The following is a 21,994-nucleotide window of genomic DNA, read 5'->3' on the forward strand; positions in this document are numbered from 1 at the left end:
CATGGTCCAATCAATAAAAAGAATGAAAACATGAGGTTGGTTAAAGGCTTAGCGTGTTTTGACACTTGATAATCAGCAAAAATAATAAAATATGGCCAGTAGTCACCATAATAAAACAATATGTCATAAAATACAAACTTTAAAGTCCCATTAGAGTCTCAGTTGGAACATCTCTGTATGGCGTTTGCATGTTCTCCTCGTGCGTGGGTTGCCAGATTAATTCATCATCATCATTGTGGATCAGTTGTCCACAGGTTGAGCAGCCTAAATCAGAAGACACAATGAAAGACGTCATAATATGCAGTACTCCACTGTGGTCACTAGGTGTCAGTACTGTTACTGTAATGTTCAGTGAGACAAAGAAGCACCAGACTTGATCACCGACTTTTATTGCACGTTCGAATTATCGCACAATAATCCATAATGAAATTACAGGCTACTGTTGTAGCTGTAACACACCACAATTCTGAACTTTCAACATCTGTTCCCCGGGGAAGACATTTATAGCAACACAGCAGTTTCTTTTTTATATCTACAATGTATAATATGAGTTTAAGTGTGACTTTAGGGGTGCTATTTCATGTCTAGAAGGCTCTAATGTTAAAAAAACGTTTTAAACAGGTTCTGAGGTCATAATTTGGTCGTTTTTATTTTCAGGTCAGTAGCTTAAAAGGAGAAACAAAAACATAAGACAGCACAATAAAGTAATTTGAAAGCAGTTATTGTAATGTTTATCATTGTCATTTTCACTGCAAATGTATATATTGTTTATTCCCTACAAATAATATTGTCACTTATATTGCTGGCAAATTATCAGCGACTTCACTGATGCAAATCAAGTTCAAGGAAATCAGTGCTAATATAGGACGTCACGGATTTTCATAATAAAATGACCCACCCGCTATAGATTTAATGGCATTTTATTATGAGGGCTGGAAGAATATCTGTAGTGGACCGGAAGTGCTCCGTGAGCCGACCATTGACGTTGTTATACACATTTGAAGTTGAATGGCACTAAACAGAAGTACGCATGTGTACTGCAGTGACGTGTCGAGAAAGTGTCAAGCCGAAGGATGTAAAAAATGATGGAAATTTTTCCACATGTAGGCTAGGTTTGCTTGCTCTACTAAATATAGGAATGCGTCCTTATGTTTGGGATTTCTGTGTTAGCACCTCCTCACCCGTTAAGTTGAGGACGTCGATTGTAAAGTCACTTTGCAAGCCGTCGAGCTAGCAACTCGCTATGTTAGCTCCTGTTAGCTTCCGTTAGCTCTGTTACTTTTGCCGGCCATATTTCATCCACTCGCGACCGGTTCGGGTGTCTGACAGCTGCCGGGATACACAGCTCCCTGAGACGAAGATGTCTCGGAGGCGGCTGGATAGTCGCAGCGGTCTGTCGGCTGGGCTGCTCGCCGAAATCCAGACACCGATCAGCACAGAACCGCTGGACAGTGTGTTCGAAGTCACCGGAGAGTTGGGAAGGTGAGTCCTCCATTTAGGCCTAAATGTGTCTCGATCTAACTTATTTACTTTTTTAAGTCGCCAAAGCTATCAGTATATAATTTATTTAGAATTAAAAATGAGCAGTAAGACGTTATTGAAAGTTACAGTCTGACGACAGCCATACTGTTTTATGGGTCATTACAACAGCACAAACAACAGCACATTACAATAGTGAAAATCTAGGTCACAGTCTGGAATGTAACAGTACAATACAGATACACGTACAATGCGAGCTTTCATGTTTTATTAACTACCTGCAATGCAGCTTTACCACAAATATAATGATAGTTTTACTGTTTCATTAACAACCTGTAATTTAGATTTACAACAGGCACAATGCCAGTTTTTCAGTTTACAATATGTAATCCAACTTCACAATATATACAATACTAGTTTTCACGTTTACCCTGTTTGTTTTAACCATTTATAGTCTGTCATGAATACACAAATTATTATTAATACATGTTATTATACATACTGGACAATGCTTACACATACTGTATGACATTTTGTTTTGCTATCATTAAAGAAATTATGGGCCATGATTTTAGTGGAATACATGTCTATAATGACAGTAGGCAAACATTGAAATACTAACTGTTGAAGTAATAAGGACATATGATATGTGTGTCATGTTTGCCAGTGGGCATGATGACCACGGTGTGTTTTTCCGATCTAATCTGTCATACATTGACTGAATGTTACACATGCTCAATATCTGTGTGTGTGTGTGTTGCCATCAACAATAAGTTCCATCTGTTTGTCATTCATATTATTTTTTGCATGTAACATGATCATAATTCCCTATAAAAATGTATGTTATTTTGTTATTAAATATAATAATAATAAAAATAATAATAAAAATAATACATATTTTGTTAATATTTTGGGGTATTTGAAATTGATTAATTGAATTAACAGTATTTCCTATGGGACAAATTGCCTTGGTTTTTGTACGTTTTAGTTTCTGTCTGACATTTTGGAAGGAATTCATGATGTAAACTGAGCCTCTACTGTCTGTGGAATGCTATGTACCTTCTAATGTGATATTTTTGGAAAATTAATCATGTCTATGTCTGGCTTTGTTTGTTGCGTGATGAATAACAACTACAATGAACATAAATGTAAAATAAATCCTATTTGTCTTGACATTTGGCCTATATAGCTCTGGTGTTTAGATTTAATTGTCAGGGATGTGAACCAGGGCCGATTAGCGTAGGATAGGCTCCAGCAGACCCCCTTGACCTTAGTGAGGATAATAGAAAATGGATGGATGGAAGTTATCAGACCTATTCAATATGAACCTGACACAAATAGTGTTTTTTGAAAACCACATAACATTTATAATTTAAAATAATGGTTAATTTAATGCCAAAATTAATCATTGATTGTTATCGCTCTAATGTGAACGCACATGATCTTCAGAATTGAAAAAGGAGAAGTGGCCTCACCCAGTTTTATTCACATGTTGTGTATGCGATTGCAACATAGGATGTCCTGAGGTGCAGTACAGATGATAGGTGTCACAATGTTCTCTTCCTCACATGGGAGTGTTGGAGCCACTTCTTCTGTTGGAACCAGATCATAGCAACCTTTATTGTTACAATAATTCTTTATTGGAACTGTTATTAATTGAATGAGTTTGAAGCAAATTTGATTTATAGGATCCCGCAAGTCACTTTAGTAAAAAAAAGAAAAGTAAAATCAGAGCCACTGCGACTCTGTAGTCATGTTGTGCTTTTAGTTGATATTATAGTTGCACCTCAACCACGGTGAAAAAAAACAAGTTGGAGCAATATAGACACCAACTTCTTTCTAAGCCCCGATGCTTGGCTTTGACTTTTTGACTTTGACTGTTATGTATACTCTATGTCCTTTGTTGTTTTTAAGGGGCAAGTTTGCAGTGGTCAAACACTGCATGGAGAAATCCACGGGGAAGGTGTTCGCTGCCAAGTTTCTACGAAAAAGGAGGCGGGGTCGTGACTGTCGAGCTGAAGTGATCCATGAGATGGCGGTTCTGGAGATGGCCCGAAACAACCCCAGAGTGGTCAACTTGCATGCTGCTTACGAGACAGATCACGACATTGTATTAGTGCTGGAATAGTGAGTTCACTCAAGGTCATCTTTCTGTGGGTTATGCGGCTTTTACTGCACACGAACAAACATTTAATTTGTCCAAATAGCTTCATGTTGTTGCCATCATAACAGAAACTAAAGCAAGTTCCTATGAATGCTCTGAATACACAGTTATTGTTCTTGGGTGACATTTGTTGACCTTTCAATAATACACACCTTGTACTCAAAGCTATTACACAAGTTATTTATCTAACTTTCTTTACGAAATCAATAAGCGGCTGACATGTTTCGGTGTTTTTCCAATGGTGTGTGTTTGAGTCCATTTTGCTTTCATATTGCTCCTTTCTTCATAAAAAGTGCTGTTGAATACATGTTCTTACAAATACTAATGCAAACAGTCAACCTGCTCATTAGGAAGTGCTGTTCATGCAGGAACGATCCTGCCGTCACTTGATTGGTTTGTTTCATTTCAAACAAACTCTGGTGTGATTTCTCTGATTGTGGAGCTCACTAAGCAGAGTGAAGACACTGGCAGTTGAGCCTTTATATATTATATTTTATTTTGTAACTGGAAAATAAGTAGACACACAGTCTGAGGTGCCTTCTTGCATTGTTAATTCTCTAAATGTTTGGTAGATTTACCTATATCAGTGTGTCTCTCAAATGTCTGTTTGGGAAACACTGATCAACCCACAAACCGTGAGAAGCTAACATCTGAGCTTGTTGGTTAAAACTGTTGTTTGTAAAGATGTAGTCTGATTTTAAAACCTTCTTTTGTCTTTTCCTCCTAACCAGTGCAGCGGGTGGAGAGATATTTGACCACTGTGTGTCTGACGAGCTGCTGCCGGAGCCTCAACTCACCCGTCTGATCAGGCAAACGCTGGAGGGAGTTCACCACCTCCACCAGAGCAACCTCGTGCACTTAGACCTCAAGGTGGACACACACTCATATACTGTATATATACATATACATGCTGTATATACAATAGCTGGAGTGGAGGGAATATATTAGTTATTGGTATAGATAACTTCCTGCTTATCAAGACCAATACTTAATTACAGTGGTATGAAAAAGTGTTTACTACCTTCCTGATTTCTTTTTTTTTTTGCATGTTTGTCACACGTAAATGTTTCAGAAATCATGAAGGGGGGAAACACTTTTTCTCACCACTGTATATACTGCTATATTTTAAATGTACTCATTTTTATTCTTCAAGTACACATGTCAAAAAGACACATTTTGTATCTGTATGTTTAAAAAGCAAACAAAAATAACAATTTAGTATCTTTGACTGACATGGTGTAGGGTTAAACATCACCTTAGTGGAGTTGAGGGGATATATATTTTAAATACAGTTTATATTTTGACTCAAAGCATTTCAAGCTTCAGTTGTGGGTGCATTTCGTTTTTTATAGTAGTTTCACCCTCTAAATAGTAAAAGTTCTTTACTGACCCAAACATTGTACATTCTCCTTTATTAGAAACATAAGTGTGCAAGTTTGATTTGGCCAAAATATTGTACTAACTTCCTTTAGAACGTTTTTCAATCTCATGACACAAATTTAAAAAAAGGTCATAAAAGGATTGGCGCCAACTATCGGACCTTTGTCCTTTCACCATGATGTTCACTCTGGGTTTCCTGTATGTGTTTCTCAGCCCCAGAATATTCTCCTGACAAGCCTGTCTCCTCCAGGGGACATAAAGATTGTAGACTTTGGTCTGGCACGCAAATTGGGTGCGGTTGGTGAACTCAGAGAGATTCTTGGCACACCTGAATATGTGGGTAAGGCCATGAAATGTACTTTAACTCCTCACTATTTCACAGGCAACAATACTTTGTTGGTGTGTGTGTGTGTGTGTGTGTGTGTGTACTGTACAAAGTGTACAGTGTATTATAATTCGTTCAATTTTCAAAATGTAATAGCATTTACAAACATGATTTTATTGCTTTGTCTTAGCCTGTTCTCAAACTGATGTTCCTTTTGATCCAGACACTGCTGACAACACGAAGCAATAGAAGCGCACACATCACGAAAGAATTTCCTTCGAATTTGCATGCATTCTTTTTTTGTTGTTCTTCATTCATTATTGACTTGTTTGTTTTGATCCACTCAGCTCCAGAAATCCTCAATTATGAGCCTATCACAACAGCAACCGACCTTTGGTGAGTGTGTCCTTTCAAAGCAAGCAAACTCATAGAAATGATTGTCATCGTGAATGAAGCACAATGTTGCAAAACAGTGTTTTGATTTTATTGAGATGTCTTGTCAAGTATGCGGAGAGCAAATTGTTGTCTCATGGAATTCCGTTACATTTGACAGTGTTTTATTGCACATGTATTTTTCTCAGGAGTGTGGGCGTCATCGCCTACATGCTGGTCACGGGCGAATCGCCGTTTGCTGGCGACGACAAGCAGGAGACTTACCTGAATGTGTCCCAGGTCAATGTGGACTACAGCAGGGACGCTTTCTCCAGGGTTTCTGAGCTGGCTGTAGACTTCATCCGCAAACTGTTGGTCAAAGCGCCTGAGTGAGTAAAAACAAAAAATATCCCAGAATAGAAGCACTCTCAAGCCATTGTTTTGGAATCAAGTCTCAGTGGAGAGTTGGCACTAAAGGACTGGATCTGCCCTCAGAGCATTCCAGCTTTATTTTACAGCGACTCCATTGGGTTTCAGGAAGTCCACAACCACACCGAATGTTGACCACAGGGAGTTTACTTCTCAGAATGTGCCTGAAAGTAGCAATTAAGGCACATCTCCTCATCTTCACTTTTTGTTCAATGCCTTTGCTTTTAAATCTTCAGTAGAAGATATGTTTGAATGACACTTTTGAAAAAGATGAGAATCACAAGTAGAGGACATCACTTGTTGTTCTATTCCTCTTCTCTTCACAAAAGTGCTCTCATTTTTATGTATGTGTAAGCTATAAGTACAGTATGTAGTTACACCTCAGTGCGATAGCAAACATAGTTTTGCCCGTGGATAAGGCCCCATTTAATGTCTGCCATGTGGGAAATGGGTATGCCTCTGTACCAAACCGTTACACATACATACACTCTGACTCAGTGCATCATAACAATCATCGAATAACTTGCAGAGGTGCACTCTAGGGGCTGGGAGCCGCATGTGAGTGTCCAAACACCGTATTTTCCGGACTATAAGTCGCACTTTTTTTCATAGGTTGGCTGTTCCTGTGACTTATACTCCAGAGCGATGTTTGTTACATAAACACTGGACACCTTTTCTGTTCATGTTTATTTTTTGTGTAGCTGAATAACCATTGTGTTAGCATATCTTACACCTATTCAGCCTGTTCTTTATTATTTTATTAATGTTAGAACTTGCCTTCCAAGAGGATGTAATGTCTGTTTTGGTGAAGTAGTTTGTAAAATAAATTACCCGCAAAAAATGTGATTATACTCCAGTGCGACTTATGTATGTTTTTTTCTACCAAATTATGCATTTTTGGCATTGTTCGACTTATACTCCGGAGCGACTTATAGTCCAGAAAATACAGTAGTTGTTAGGCATCCCGAAATTGTATATAGTGATTTCATTGTCGTGCATTCAGTGGCTTGGACAGACCCTTCTAGCCTGTAAATGTTCTACATTGCTATGACCACAGAGACCGACCCAGCGCTGCCGAGTGTATAAGCCACCCCTGGCTATGGCAGCAGCAGCTGTGCGTGAGCCCCGAGCCCACTTCGACCCGCGCCGTCCGCGAGCGGAGCTGCGGCACCAAGTGGGCCGCTCCACCCGAGGACCCCGAGGACAAGGAGAACTTCCTGGAGTCGCCGCATTCTCATGCTAAAAAGTTTCGCTTGGACGAGGAGCCGCTTCTTGGAGATGGTGACTTATGAAACCCTTTTTTAAATGGATTTTAAGCTTCCAAACGACCAGCAGTTGACTGCAAGAGTCCTTATTTATACTTAATTACAAGATTAACACAAGCCAAAGATAATCAGCTTATTGATCGGTCAACACTGATCTCGTGTCTTTGTTTAGCTGCTTATTATCTTTGTATGGATGAGGACTCGTGGGCACGACTTCTCTCTTTGCCATCCTTGTTATATGAAGTTGCCTCCATGCGTCATCTTAATAGTTGCATATATGGGCGTGCGACACTGCCCTCGCTTGCATGTTCAGTCTTTACGTTTCTATTTGTCAACCTGTCCATCTTAAGTACGTACAGTACTTGCTGTATTAGCTCACATTCAAGAGTGCCACATGTATATGCAATGTTTGGAGCATTTAGCTCAGGGTTTTAGAGAAAAACTATTTTATTGATTCCAGTTGAAGATTAGCTACCATTTGGGGGGGGGGGGGAGGGAAGTGTCAAGCCTTTATTTTCACTGTTAATCCAATTCTCAGGTTATCAAATTGTAACATTGGGACGTGCTTTGTGTTTTTTTTGTCTGATAGCTACTAATAATGCCAGCGTGCACGTTGTCTTTCTAGCAAACTGGAAGCAAGAGTTCCTTTCTTGTCAGCCTGCAGAAAGGGAAGATGATTTAGCACTTACATTTTTTTTTTTATCTTACCGCAATGATTAAGTTGCTACTTTGACACACAACCTTTCATTTCTATCGTTGATTATTTTTATTTATGTGCTGGACTTGTTTGATATGATTTGTGTGTCGTTCATGTGCGATAGCACATGCCGTTTAAGGTGCGGAGAAAGGTGGTGTTGGCGTTGGACGGTTGGGAGCAAAGATGCTTTTATGTGGTGCTGGGAAGTTTAAGTGGACGTGGAATGACGAGTGTGTCGCTTGGAAAGTGGTTCTAGAAGGAAGTAGATGCTGGTGACGTCATGTGGGTGAACTGGTAAACAGGTACAAGGCCGTGGTGTGGTGTGAAATAAATGACACCACTCCTTTCTAATGCGTTCCATTGTTTTTCTACATTCCATGTTAATTTTTTTAAAAATCATCTAATGCTGTCAGCACTTGGTTCAAAGGCCTTAGTGTATAGTCGTGTCATATTTAACATATAATATCGCCGACAGCAGATCGAGCTTGTTGTCCAGATATTTGTCTATCCAATGCGCTTTGCGAACGTGTCAAGAAATAAGCTTTTGACTTCTCTGCTGTTTGCTAATACCTCATCATCACTTTTGACAAGTGTCTTGTCAGAGGATGTTACCCGTAGTTGTTCATCCTGTTGCAGCACAATCGGAAAAAACAGGACAGGACTTGTTTCAGTTCATGAATGATGAAACTCTTAGTTGGCTGGCATTATTCTCCAACACGACGACCACTCACACTGCTATTTATGTGGTGTATGCTATCTCCTACCTATGTGGCGTCACCCTTGATTGACACGTTTGTCTCCTGGAGGATATGAAGCGTCAGAGATGAAACAACCATAAGCACAAGCAAAATGTTTCAGAGATAAGTTTGTTTATTTTGGATTTTTATATTTAATGTATGAGCAATCTGATTGTATTTGTAATGACTTAAGAAAACAACTTAATCCATAATGTACTGTCAACAAGCACATGCTAATATTTAGGCATCAAACTTGCAAAAAGCTCATTAAAGATGTGTAGAAAATAAGACTCCCTTTGTTTTAAGGTTTGGAGAGATGTAATGCACCCATTATTACAAACAAGGTATTGGTATTTTCAAACAACTGCCACTTACACTTTAAGACGTTGTCAAGACTGGTGAAAAAATAACTTAATACACGGAATGATTTGACACGGAATGAATATTAAAGAGTTTTCTAATTAAATAAATTAAATTAGCATTAAGTGTACAAAACATTGCTATGGTCAAAAAATCAAATGATGTAATAACATCAGCATAAAACTAAATGTACTCAGTCATAGAATGTAACATTTAGGAATAAAAGATGACAGAGCATCACTGTGATGTGAAAGTGAACATCTAGTGCAGGTTTATGTAGCCATCATTTCAACAAAAACGTATAAAATCATTAATGAATGAAACGCTCTCTGGAGATTTCCCATGATCCTTTGCTGACTATTGTCTAAAGCTGTCCTTCAAACGAATGTAGTATCAATACTGTGAGTATATTTTAGTAGACCTGCATCAAACTTTACGACAACTTGTGCTTATTTTGTCAGAATTCCTGTATGACCCTGAAATGGTTTTCAATACAGGGGGGTTTATCTTCAAAATGGATTTTATGGAAGAGGCTGGCCCCAAACTCCTCCAAGGTCTTGATGAAGCGTCTGTGCTCACGGCCGACCCAGGCCCGCATGGGGTCGCACACCTCATACGGGGTGACGTGCGCGTGGATACCAATTCCACTGGCAGCCAGCTGGTGCAGCACCTGCTTGTCTGTCACCCAGGTTTCACTTCCTCCTGGGTGGCCGCCATCCAACCAGAACATGTCTGAGATGCTTTTAACAAAGTCCCACATGTGCTGGTCTGCCCGAGCACCGGCCAGCTCATACACCATCTGGTTCAGGACCACGCAGCCTTTACTGAAGCCCACTACAGTCAGAGAAAACCCTGGCGGGATTGTTGCGGCACCTCCCTGTGGATGTAGAGTGTTTGGCAGGCCGGCTCGCTCCATTGCGTGGCTTAGCAGGGCCCTGCAAGCACATACTGGACTCAAACATCTGCTTCATTAGATTAAAATACCCACAGTTGACATCCCTATATTATATTTTACTATTGTTGTGGTACCAAACAGAGTTTAAGAACCTGAGGTGGTGAAGAGCTCCACCGTTGGCCGAGTAGGACGTGTGTTGTGGAGCTCCAAACATGTTGCTCTCCACAAAGTTGTGGTAGCAGCTGAACTTGTGGAGGTACATGCGCGAGGCTCTCACCACCCAGATGTGGTGTTGAGGGAAACGACGGCCAAGGGTGACAGCCACTTGTTCCAGACTCCAGGACAGCCACTGCACCCCCTCTGGCTGGAGGACCATCTCATCCTGAAAGTTCTGAACCACACAAGGAAAGACACATTTGGCACACCCATTAAATATACACACAAAACCCTTAACCCTTAAGAAGACCAACTACAACATTAAAAATACACATTAATGGTAAATTCTATGCATATACAACCTAACACTATGAATGATGGTGCATGTATTCACCTGATTGTCTCCATGGATGAAAACTAGCTATTCAATGTGGTACTTTAGTGAAGCATTGCACACATCATTCATGTATTCACCTGAATGTCTCCATGGAAGAAGACGAGATGTTTGCTGAGCTGAGGTCCATCAGGCCTAAGGAGCAGCAGGTCGTTCTTCATGTTAGTTGTGGATCCACAAACAGCCAGCAATTTATGGATCTTTTTTCCATCTGGACCGCTGCTGGACGCATGGAGCCCTGCAGATGAAGTCATCGCTTTGACGAACAAGTGTCACGATGAAGATCGGAGAAGAAAACCCAGGTAGGAACATTTGACGTTTACGCCATTCTGCAAGCTAGCGTTAGCCACCCCGACAAACCGTAACTTTGCACCAACACCACACGAATAAAAGCCTTGTGTGGTGTCTTTTTGCAGCTAACCATCTCAGCGTGTTGCAATCCAAAATGAAACCGGACGATGTATTTTTACTGTCATTATAATTGTCATGTTATTTGCCCACAGAGAGGCGCTGTGTCATTAAAAACATGACAGTGCCGCCAAACATCCTTACTGCGCATGTCAGTGACGTCAAATTTGACTAGCCAAAGAGACTGTACGAGTGTGTAGCTTGTCAAGATCATCACTGTCTTATACTTTCCTTCACGGCTTGAAGCCCAGGAAAAACTACAACTTAATAGTTTTATTTTGCCAAATACATTAAAAACGAATATCGCTCCCTTAACCCTAAACTGTTATATTGCAAATTAAATCACTTTTTACATTACGGTCACAAGTAAACACAAGAAGGGTGTATTACAACTGGACTATTGCTGTTTTGCTATATTTTCATCGCGGTGTGTGTATGAATGCTCAAAGTTCATACCTTATGAAGCAAGTTCATGTCATAGGAAGTAAGTGTGTCACATTTTTATTAATGACATGTTTTCGACCTTCAAGCAAACAAACATGAGATACGTTATTTAGTTGGCGGACAATTGGACTTTCAACTCTCCACTGATAAGTAGCCTAACATTGACAGCACCGGTGAATATGAACGTATGTTGAATTTATGCAACTGTAAGACAGTAACTCCGAGGTAAAACTCTCATATTTTTTTAAGCATTTTAAGGATTAATGTAGATTTTATGAGTAATTGACTCATGAAATTAAGGCCTAATTTCATGAGAAAAGAGCTATTGTGTACTGTATATGCTATGTAGCGATAATATGCATTAGCTAGCTAGTTAGCTAACATTAGTTAGCTAGGTCGCATTGCACAATGAATCCAAAGTATCTCTCTGCTTGCTCACTGGTCATTGACACTTTTTCTACTTCTTATGTTCTGACATTCTACAGAAGCATGGTGTCCATTTCACTGGGAAGACGTCTGGTGGCGTGTCTCCTCAATGTCTCTGAGGCTCGAAGGAAAGACCTGGTGGACATGGTGGCCATGGCTGCAGTATACAACTCTGAAGGTTCAAGTACATCAGAGCATGGAGTGTTTTCACATCATCATTAGTATAAGAGTCCTGGGTTATGTTATTCTGTCAAAAGAGAGCAAAATATTATACAGAATATTATGTTTATAGTATAGCATTTGTCCAATTTTGTGTTCACAAATTTAGTGAGTGTTTGGGAAATATGATGAGATCCTGAAAAAGACTTTGTCTTGATTAAGCAGGATGTCGAAGAGAAGAGACCACTGTACTGAACATCTTCAACGACCACGACTACAACCGTTCTGTCATCACAATCGTGGCAAGTATTGAATCCATCAGTAAGTATTCAACCATGAGATACGAGTGAGTGTGTTGACACGTAATACCAAACGAGCGGAAATTGTCATAATGACTTTTCTGTGGGGGTGGATGCATAACAAAGAATACACATGTTTGATTCCAGGGGAGGCGGTTTTGTCTGCTTGTGAAAAAGCCTGCCAGCTGTTTGACATGAGCATACACTCGGGTGTCCATCCATGTTTGGGTGCTGTGGACCTCATACCCATCTACCCCCTGGGGCAGGACGTGGGAGTCCAACACTGTGCTAAAGAGGCTCAGGGTGAGATACCATGTGTGTGTGTGTGAAAGCAGTTACTTTACTTTTTGTTGTGATACTGCAGATATTACCTTTGTGTAGTATGGGGCATTTGGTAATGGTAATGGTAATGGTTTTATTTCATTTGAACATGCATCAGATTCCAATTGAGTGCATCCCATAATCAGTTCACAGTTCCACATGTCCAAAATCCAATCATCAAAAATTATTAAATCCTACCCCTCCATCTGGTACTTTTACAATCAGTAACTGTTACATTTGTTCACTTCCTGCTTTCCATAATACAGTTTAAGGTTGTTGTTTTTTAAATAATGTACCTGACCATACAATGACATTATGTGTACCATAGTAACTGTCGATATAGTGATAAATATATATGTAGCACATACATTTTACTCAGGTTGAGTGACCAAAGGGTGGACTCACAATGAGCCGATTGTACCATAATTCACACTAAAAGTCTGGTATATTTGGTACTGATCCTTGCCCAAGTACGGCACATCCTCCTTTGGTACACATACCATATTTTCTGGACTATAAGTCACTCAGTGACTTGTAGTATCAGTCACACAAGGCCAAAAATGCATAATTAGGGAGAAAAAAAACATACATAAGTCGCACTTTTTGCCGGTAATTATTATAAAAATAATTATTTTCCAAACTACTTGACCAAAACAGACATTACGTCCTCTAGGAAGGCAAGTTCTAACAATAAAAGAATAGAGAACAGGCTGAATAGGTGTAAGATATGCTAACACAATGGTTATTCAGCTACACAAAAAATAAACATGAACAGAAAAGGTGTCCAGTGTTTATGTAACATAAACAGTTTTTTATTTATAAGTCACAGGAACAGCCAACCTATGAAAAAAAGTGAGTCTTATAGTCCGGAAAATACGGTACTTGACTTAAAATGTCTTTCCACTCTGTATCCCACGTCTTGCGTTTTCAAGGGTTAACATGATTTTGTCCTTCTGCGGTCCAAGCTGTTGCTCAGGGACTCACAGAGCGAGTTCAGGGCACAAGTGTCTTCCTGTTTGGCTGGGCAGACTCCCCACTTCAGCGAGGGCTTGCTCAAAGGAGAAAGGAGATGGGATGGTTCAAGAAGACTCCAGACTTGAGTAGTATCAGACCTGATGTGGGACCTCTGCCACAGAAAGCCTTTGGCCTCACGGGTGAGTCTAAACTCAAACAGTATACTTGTCATTTTTAATATGCTCTTTTAATAACAGTACAGCAGTACAAGTTTATGAATACTATTGGTTTATTTTCTCTAACTTGGCCTCTAACTTGTGTGTTGCAGGTGTTGGTGCCAGTCCTTATGTTATGAACTGCAACGTCACTATCGACACCCAAGATGTAAAAATAGGACAAAGCATTGCTTCAGCCATTCGGGAGTCAACAGCGGGTGGTCTTCCAGGTGTGCAAGTGCTGGCCTTGCCTCACGAGGGCGCTGTGGAAATCGCATGCAATGTGGAAAGCGTGCAGGGAAGTCCACCTTGCCAATTGACGGCAACAACACCATGGCCGTCCTTCAGCGTTGGGGGGCAACCATACTTTCACGTTCCAGCTTCGCTCATCACCGCCAGGGTTGCAGAGCTGGCGGGGGGGCATGGTGTTGGCACCAAGGGCACCGCCTTGGTGGGGTTCACTCCCCAGGAGTGCAGGGGCTTGGCAGAGTTGGCTCTGTCTCAAGGGATTGCAGAGTTTTGGAAAGAGCAACGTAAGACGCGCATGTGAAAATACAAAATATCATATCTAACTTGCATTACATCTCTGCCATATCTTCCGAGCATTACATATCTGCCATATCTAACTAGTATTACATCTCTGTCATATCTACCTAGCATTACATATCTACCATATCTACCTAGCATTACATATCTACCATATCTACCTAGCATTACATATCTACCATATCTACCTAGCATTACATATCTACCATATCTACCTAGCATTACACATCTACCATATCTACCTAGCATTACACATCTACCATATCTACCTAGCATTACACATCTACCATATCTACCTAGCATTACACATCTACCATATCTACCTAGCATTACACATCTACCATATCTACCTAGCATTATACATCTACCAGATCTACATAGCATTACATATCTACCAGATCTACCTAGCATTACATATCTACCATATCTACCTAGCATTACACATCTACCATATCTACCTAGCATTACATATCTACCATATCTAACTAGCATTACATATCTACCATATCTAACTAGCATTACATATCTACCATATCTACCTTGCATTACATATCTACCATATCTACCTAGCATTCCATATCTACCATATCTACCTCACATTACATATCTACCATATCTACCTCACATTACATATCTACCTCACATTACATATCTACCTAACATTACATATCTACCTCGCATTACATATCTGCAAGGTAATAATATGAATGACTATAACTATGAAGGACAGATTATACTATGAAGTTTGGATATCTGTCACAAGTAGATCAACAAGACCTTACGAGGGTGACATGATACTGCAATAAACAAAAAAAACCCAAGCCACCAGCCTTTGTTGTATTAGAAAATGATATTCTAGAATAAACATTTGTCCATTAACACATTTCAATAGACATCAAATTAATATCAGCATTGTTACCTGACTGAAAATGAGTAGGTACAAAGTCTAATGAGGTGAGCATTAAGACTAAGACCATCTTTATGATGACAGCACAGTATCATAGGATCTTCACAATGTATAATAAGGTCTTCATGATGACAGTAGAAAAGACGGAGGGGGAACTTCATTGTCGTTTTGTGCCCCTGACTACACGTTCCGCCCATATCTTATCTGACAAAACCCTTCAGACTCCCCTGGAGCACCTGACACGGACAGTCGTATGGGGGATCAGTGGGGTGATCAGTGGGGGTCATGCTTTACAAAAACGAAACAAGCCGACCTGAGCTCCATCTGTGCAAACAGCCATGCGGTGTGTTTGGCCCCTCGACAAACTGAGCATGACCCAAGGCAAACGGTCAAAGGCAAAGCTTTAAGCGTTCCCACAATTGGAGGGTTGTTATGTGGGCTGTTGTATGGTACACATGCACACCCAAGGACTTTACCAATGCTAACCAGAACTCAACACAAATTGTGGTCACCTGTCTCAGGTGATATCTGACAGAAATGCTAAGACCATGTCGAAGGACTGGGGAATCTTCCACCATTGCCACCATTGTGAGCAAGTGTGTGGATAGTTGGAGGGGTGACCTAGTGTGTTGATGGACCTTGGCGAGCTGGCACTCCACACATGCACTTGCCCACTCTGTGACATCCTTCCGCAGGCCAGGCCACACAAATTTGGACTGACGCCTGGTGTAGAATATGTTATACTTGACCGTGGCCCCGCAGCCTTCGGCCACCGTGTCCATGCCCACTGGAGGAGCAGACTCACTTACACTCTAGAGTCAACCAGGAACTATTTCCCTGACTCCAATTCCGAAATGAAGAGCAGTTCAATTTGTAGCCAGATATTGCCGTTATTGAATGTAGCTAAAGTTAGCCAAGATCGTATACACTGGAAGTGGAAACTGGCGCTAATATAGTTTAAGTATTTTTTTTTTAAGTTTTTTTTTATTTTATTTTTGTCACGTATCGAAGTACGAGGTGATATGAGCATCCAATGACATAATGGGTACCATAGTAAGTGTCAATATAGTGATATGTATAGCACATCATGACTGGTTCAAGACTCTTCATCCTTGTATTTAGCAAACATCAACTGCTTGTATTGTTTCTTGAATTGGCTCATCGTTGTGCATTGTTTGAGGGTCTTACTCAATCCATTCCATAGTTTGATTCCACATACTGAAATGCTATGGCTTTTTAACGTAGTCCTAGCATATAAGTGTTTCTTGTAGAGAAGTATTGATGATATTTTTAGGTAATTGGTTATTTTTAGCAATATGTATTGTAGTTTTCCTTTTGCATTGAAGTTAAGATGATGCAGTGCGTGTACTGCCATTTTCTCAGCAGGTTTTTGCAAGCCGTCCAGCTCTTCGTTTCTTAGTCACACAAGCATGGCAGCCATGCAGCGTCTTTTCATGCATACATTATCTCCTTCCCATCTCCATCCTCTGTTTTTTGCACCGAGACACAAATGTATTTACTCTGTGCACGATGCACACACACACACACACACATGCACAAAGCCTGTCAGGCTTGTGAGCATCAAAGCTTAATGTAGGTCACAGCATAAGCCCAAAGGTATTTTAGTGCACACACATTCAATTCATCTTTAAAATGTCTTTATCACATAATTTGCCCTCAATATTAAGTCGTCACATCTACTTGATAGAGCACTAAAGCCTTGACTAAATGCATCGTTTGTGTTACCAATGTTATTTCAAAACTTCATTTCTGCATAGGATTTCTCTGATATGGTTTAGCCTGGCAGCGTATCATCCAAAATGCAACCATGTGTCAGAGCATAGAAATAGAGGAGCTTATTTCCTCACGTCGTCCTTCTATAAATACACCAAACCCTCTGTTCTCGCTCTGTTCTCTCTGCTGCTATCTCTGCGCACCCAACACCCACCCCCGTGTCTGCACATTTTCTTCCAACAATTGGTCATACAATGGAGACAAATGTCACCAAATTGTCTTGGGAAGGGGACAAAAAGACACGCTTGCCGTGAATCTCTGATTTTACTCCCACTCAATATCATCTCTTATTATAATCTCTGTAACATATATATAATAGATTTTGAAGGCAGCACAGTCCAAGAGTACGCCAACGGTGGCACCTATTCGATAGGATGCCACCTATAAAGGTTGCAGTCCCCCAACCCCCACCCTCCACACATGTTCAGCATCCTGTGGGCACAGAGACACAGCTGAGAAGCAGAGAGAGAGAGAGAGAGAGAGCAGTGAGGTGGAAACATGGCTGAGCATGAAAGACAGAAATAGAGCGATAAAGCAGTCAATTAGGCGGAGAGAGGAGGAGGAGAAATCCTTCACGGAGGCAGTGATGCTTTGTGCAGATCAGGTTCTTCCTCTCCTCCTTCCTTTTTCTTCATCGCGTGTGGATGTGAGAACCTAATGGATTTTCGACCTGTGTGGAGCTCACAGGATGCTCAGATCCACGTGGGGCCTGTGACGCCGACACAGCTACCTGCTCCCTGGTGAGGAATGGATCCAGCGGCGCTGACCCAGATTGTGGAGTCCAGGCTCGTCGCTGCGCTGCTCTGTGAATGTGACGTGGATGTGCTTCATCATGCATTCCTCTGCTGACATCCGTCTCCACTAGCAAGGTAGGATATCTGACGTTTGCTTTTACTATGCTTCACGTCCAAACACCTTTTCTTGCAGAGGAAACAAACAGATGTTAAAGCTTCATCCATGTTTAATGTATGGAGAGCAACAAGTAACTGTGCTTCCTAAAGGAGCGTAGAAAGTAGGCTAAGCACACACCAAAGACCCAAATCAATTATTTACTGTCTTTTTGCTCCCTGAAACCATTTGGCGTTTGTTCCCACTTAACAGATGAAAGAAATCTGTTTTTTTTTTCTCTCTTTACCTGTTTTGGTAAGAAAATTTGTTTTTATTAACCTGAATTGCAAAATCTGTGTGGACAGATTCAGCCCAGTCATTCTCAATATAATTATATATTATATTATTATATTTATTCAGTCCAGGGTGTACCCTGCCTCTCGCCCGAAGACAGCTGGGATAGGCTCCAGCATGTGAAGATAAGCAGTAGAAAATGAATCAATGAATTATTATATTTATGTATTTATTATTGTGTTGTGGCACCTGTTCCCCAAAGGTCATACAGTTTGACTAGAGGTCACACAGGGGTCAGCAAATACCACACATTCATTAAAAAACTACGCAGTATTTTTAAATATACTTAAAAACTAGTAGGAGTTTGATTGGTAAAAGAATGATACTTGTACCGATACAACGGATAAGTGCTAGCTTACAAGCTAGGCCCAGTTCGTCATGCTAGTGTTTTATTTTATGAAACGATTTATGTCATATGGCGGTCTGGGACTGTTCCCTTGTTTTCTGACATGTCTCAATTTTAACTGAATGAACACGGCTTGATACCATGTTGCAAGCAGCCTTGCTAACCTTTAGCCGTCCGACGGTCACACACACGGGCGAGTGTTAGCCACATGTTAGCTGCAGTGACCGTGAGCCTCCAAAAGTCACCTTACTCCATCAAGTGTTGTTCAAATGCTGTTTTGATTTTGAAGGAAGTGGGAGGAGCATACTGGGAATATGCCAATCATGTGATTTTTTTAGGGAAATTGGATAATATTGGGGCTGCACGGCAGTCGAGTGGTTAGCGCGCAGACAACCCGAACATAAGAAGACTCAATCTTTTTCAAGAGCGGTTTGGGGAAAATATTTTAAAAAACCAAATAAAATAAGAGGCTGCACGGTGGGCGAGTGGTTACCATGCAGGCCTCACAGCTAGGAGACTCAAGTTCGATTCCACCCTCGGTCATCTCTGTGTGGAGTTTGCATGCATGGGTTTTCTCCGGGTACTCCGGTTTCCTCCCACATTCCAAAAACATGCTTACTTAATTGGCGACTCTAAATTGTCCATAGGTATGAATGTGAGTGTGAATGGTTGTTTGTCTATATGTGCCCTGTGATTGGCTGGCCACCAGTCCAGGGTGTACCTCGCCTCTCGCCTTAAGACAGCTGGGATAGGCTCCAGCACCCCATGCAACCCTTGTGAGGATAAGCGGTAGAAAATAAATAAATGGATGATATTGATGGCCGATGGATGAGAGCATCCCTAGTACTAAACTAGTTCCTAGACTTCCCGGTCATGAGCATAGGTGAGGATTAGAGTGCCCCCACCTGGGGCATGAACTCACTTTACCTCAAAAAGGCGAAATCCACCCTTCTCGGGCTGAGAAGCATGGCCTCAGGTTTGGACGTTCCGGGTCTCATCCCAGAAGCTCAGTTGTGAAGTAAAGTGTCACATTAATGACACCATCAATGCCATATCATCCAAAAATAGTAGAGACCAAATTCTAAGGCTCCCAAACTACACAAGTCCATACATACTCCAGCACACCCGCAACCATAGTGAGGATAAGCGGCATTGAACAAGCATAGTATGCTACCACTCCATTGAGGTCAGCAACAACACAAACACACACATAAACAGTGTGTTGAAAAGATCACACTGTATATACCAACTCCGCATAGATGCTATGTATGCTATGTCTGCTTCTTTATGATATGTTTTCAGCATTGAAGCAGTCTAATGGATACGATAGGAGACGATACAAAGATGACTCCATTGTGTATCCACATAAAAAATGGGTCAGCAGTAGCCCAGAGGTTAAAAGGGTCCCATCATCGCCAAGTGTTTGTCCAGGATGGATGTATGGAAAGAATATTGCACAAAGCGCTCTATATGGAAAGTATCCTCCGATAACAGTATACTGTGTCAGTTAAAAGTCTGGACACCTCATTTGAAGTAGTGAGTACATCCAAATGTTTGACTGGGATTGCAAATTTAACCAATTTTTTTAATAGTACAAATCTTTGCTGACAATAGTAAACCGACAGGTACTACGGGAAGTATTAGGGTTGAACTTGCCCACCTGAAACATATCCACCCAATGCGGTTTTCCCATTTCAGAAAACGTTTTCCCGTTTCGTGTTTACTGTCAGGACTGTTGAGAATTGACACTCACTGAGACGATTGGTCGGTAAAGTCAATACGAACGGAACAGCGAAAAAATTTCGAGTGTTCACAGAAAGTCATTGCAAAAGAAATGCTGCTCTTTAATACAGTTGAAAAGCCAGCATTTCAAGAAATGCTGCAAACGTTTGACATAGTACGTATGTCCTGTGAGAAAATACCACTTTTCCTCGCGAGGGTCGCAGGGGGTGCTGGAGCCTATCCCAGCTGTCTTTGGGCGAGAGGCGGGATACACCCTGGACTGGTCGCCAGCCAATCACAGGGCACATATAGACAAACAACCATTCACACTCACATTCATACCTATGGACAATTTGGAGTGGCCAATTAACCTAGCATGTTTTTGGAATGTGGGAGGAAACCGGAGTACCCGGAGAAAACCCACGCATGCAAACTCCACACAGAGATGGCCTAGGGTGGAATTGAACCCTGGTCTCCTAGCTGTGAAGTCTGCACGCTAACCACTCGACCGCCGTGCCACCACTGTCAATTTTGTCAAAGAAAATGAAAGGTTTACAGTAAATAAACAAGGTTCTTTGTCCAGTCATATATTTTTATTGTACTTTCTAATGTTTAAATCTCATCTCATTTCATGAGTTGGGTGTCTCATGACACCCCTAGTAAGTACATAATCATTTATTATTTTTGCCTTTACATTATACACTGCCACAACAGTTTGGGAATAAATCAATACATAAAAAAAAATCTACTTCCTACTCCTAATTAGCCTGTCTCTTCCTCCCTTACAAGACCCCTTCCAGTGTCCAAGTGTTAATTTAGGCATAAATTCCAACTTATAGTAAAGCCAACTTAAAATCAGCCTGATAGGAAGAGAACTCGCACATAGAATTTATAAATAAAATAGCTTGTTGGTGCTTGTTAGCGACTCGGAGCTCATTGCTCATGTGATAACGTTAACCCACATTTCATTTGAGGTCTGAGCTGTCACAACTGATTTTGCAAACAAAGCTCTGAAGTCCCCAATGGATGCATGCAGTCCAAATCTAATCTAATCTAATCTAAATCCTAATGGCAGTCCAAATCTAAAACCAAATGGCAGAAATAAAGCTCAGGACTCAGTGATGATAGCCGGCAGCGTCCACACGCACTTTGACTTCCTGACAATTTCCTTTCTCCATGGAAAATAATGCAGATATATTTTAGTTGTAACTGTTTAATGCTATGTATTTCTATGTAGTCTATGAACTGCATTGACTGTGTATCAGAAATCATTTTTAAAAGTACTGTTCTAAACAGTACTTTTAAAAATGGTCTAATAACCAAAATAAAAGCACATCACGAATAAATATCTGTCAGCGATTTGAAAGTTTGAAAAAGCTGCTCCAGGACCAGATTAGACAGAGGCAGCCACATCTCACTGAGGTATGACCTTTGCAACATCAAGCATGCTAAAAATATCTCAGCCACACAGTATTTATGGAAGTAGGAGCGAGGCCTGCATAAAATTAGCGCACAGATTATCAACTAATTCATGATGTTTTATAAGAGTCTCCATCCTACAAAAGGCATGGATATTTACCATCAATCACTTATATTTACATTTCAATCTATGGCACAT

The 21,994-nt window shown here is 40.8% G+C and overlaps 4 protein-coding genes across 15 annotated transcripts in view; 3 read left to right on the forward strand and 1 right to left on the reverse strand.

Annotated features, from left to right (window-relative positions):
• Positions 1–1,011: 1,011 nt before the first annotated feature.
• Positions 1,012–7,568, forward strand: stk17b (serine/threonine kinase 17b (apoptosis-inducing)). Its single transcript, XM_058081654.1, has 7 exons — positions 1,012–1,482; positions 3,394–3,606; positions 4,375–4,513; positions 5,237–5,363; positions 5,696–5,744; positions 5,930–6,109; positions 7,207–7,568. The coding sequence occupies exons 1-7, from the start codon at positions 1,361–1,363 to the stop codon at positions 7,439–7,441; spliced, it is 1,065 nt and encodes a 354-aa protein (XP_057937637.1). The 5' UTR covers positions 1,012–1,360; the 3' UTR covers positions 7,442–7,568.
• Positions 7,569–9,665: 2,097 nt separating this feature from the next.
• On the reverse strand, positions 9,666–10,814 carry c9h2orf69 (chromosome 9 C2orf69 homolog). The gene is made up of 3 exons (XM_058082433.1): positions 10,734–10,814; positions 10,256–10,494; positions 9,666–10,143 (listed from the first exon to the last, which is right to left on the reverse strand). Exons 1-3 carry the CDS (start codon positions 10,812–10,814, stop codon positions 9,666–9,668), a joined length of 798 nt encoding a protein of 265 aa, XP_057938416.1.
• ftcdnl1 (formiminotransferase cyclodeaminase N-terminal like 1) lies at positions 10,801–15,907 on the forward strand. Of its 8 annotated transcripts, none has more exons than XM_058081645.1 (6): positions 10,801–10,955; positions 11,991–12,109; positions 12,316–12,411; positions 12,537–12,692; positions 13,676–13,864; positions 13,993–15,658. In XM_058081645.1, the coding sequence occupies exons 1-6, from the start codon at positions 10,813–10,815 to the stop codon at positions 14,427–14,429; spliced, it is 1,140 nt and encodes a 379-aa protein (XP_057937628.1). In that variant the 5' UTR covers positions 10,801–10,812; the 3' UTR covers positions 14,430–15,658. The 8 variants fall into 8 exon arrangements, with proteins under 8 accessions (XP_057937628.1, XP_057937632.1, XP_057937635.1 ...); XM_058081649.1 differs by lacking the exon at positions 10,801–10,955 and adding an exon at positions 11,446–11,545 and having other exon boundaries at positions 12,313–12,411; positions 13,993–15,907; XM_058081652.1 differs by lacking the exon at positions 10,801–10,955 and adding an exon at positions 11,446–11,545 and having other exon boundaries at positions 13,993–15,655.
• A 32-nt stretch (positions 15,908–15,939) lies between these two features.
• The window catches only part of LOC131135579 (nck-associated protein 5-like), a 31,502-nt gene continuing 25,447 nt past the window's right edge, over positions 15,940–21,994 (forward strand). For 3 of the 5 annotated variants that reach the window (XM_058081641.1, XM_058081644.1, XM_058081643.1), the window contains exon 1: positions 15,942–17,995. The gene's annotated coding sequence lies outside the window, so the exon portion shown is untranslated. Of the gene's footprint in view, positions 17,996–21,994 lie in introns of all 5 variants that reach the window. The other 2 variants (XM_058081640.1, XM_058081642.1) reach the window with 2 other exon arrangements.

This window comes from Doryrhamphus excisus, chromosome 9, assembly GCF_030265055.1.
Source record: "Doryrhamphus excisus isolate RoL2022-K1 chromosome 9, RoL_Dexc_1.0, whole genome shotgun sequence".
Taxonomy (NCBI): domain Eukaryota; kingdom Metazoa; phylum Chordata; class Actinopteri; order Syngnathiformes; family Syngnathidae; genus Doryrhamphus; species Doryrhamphus excisus.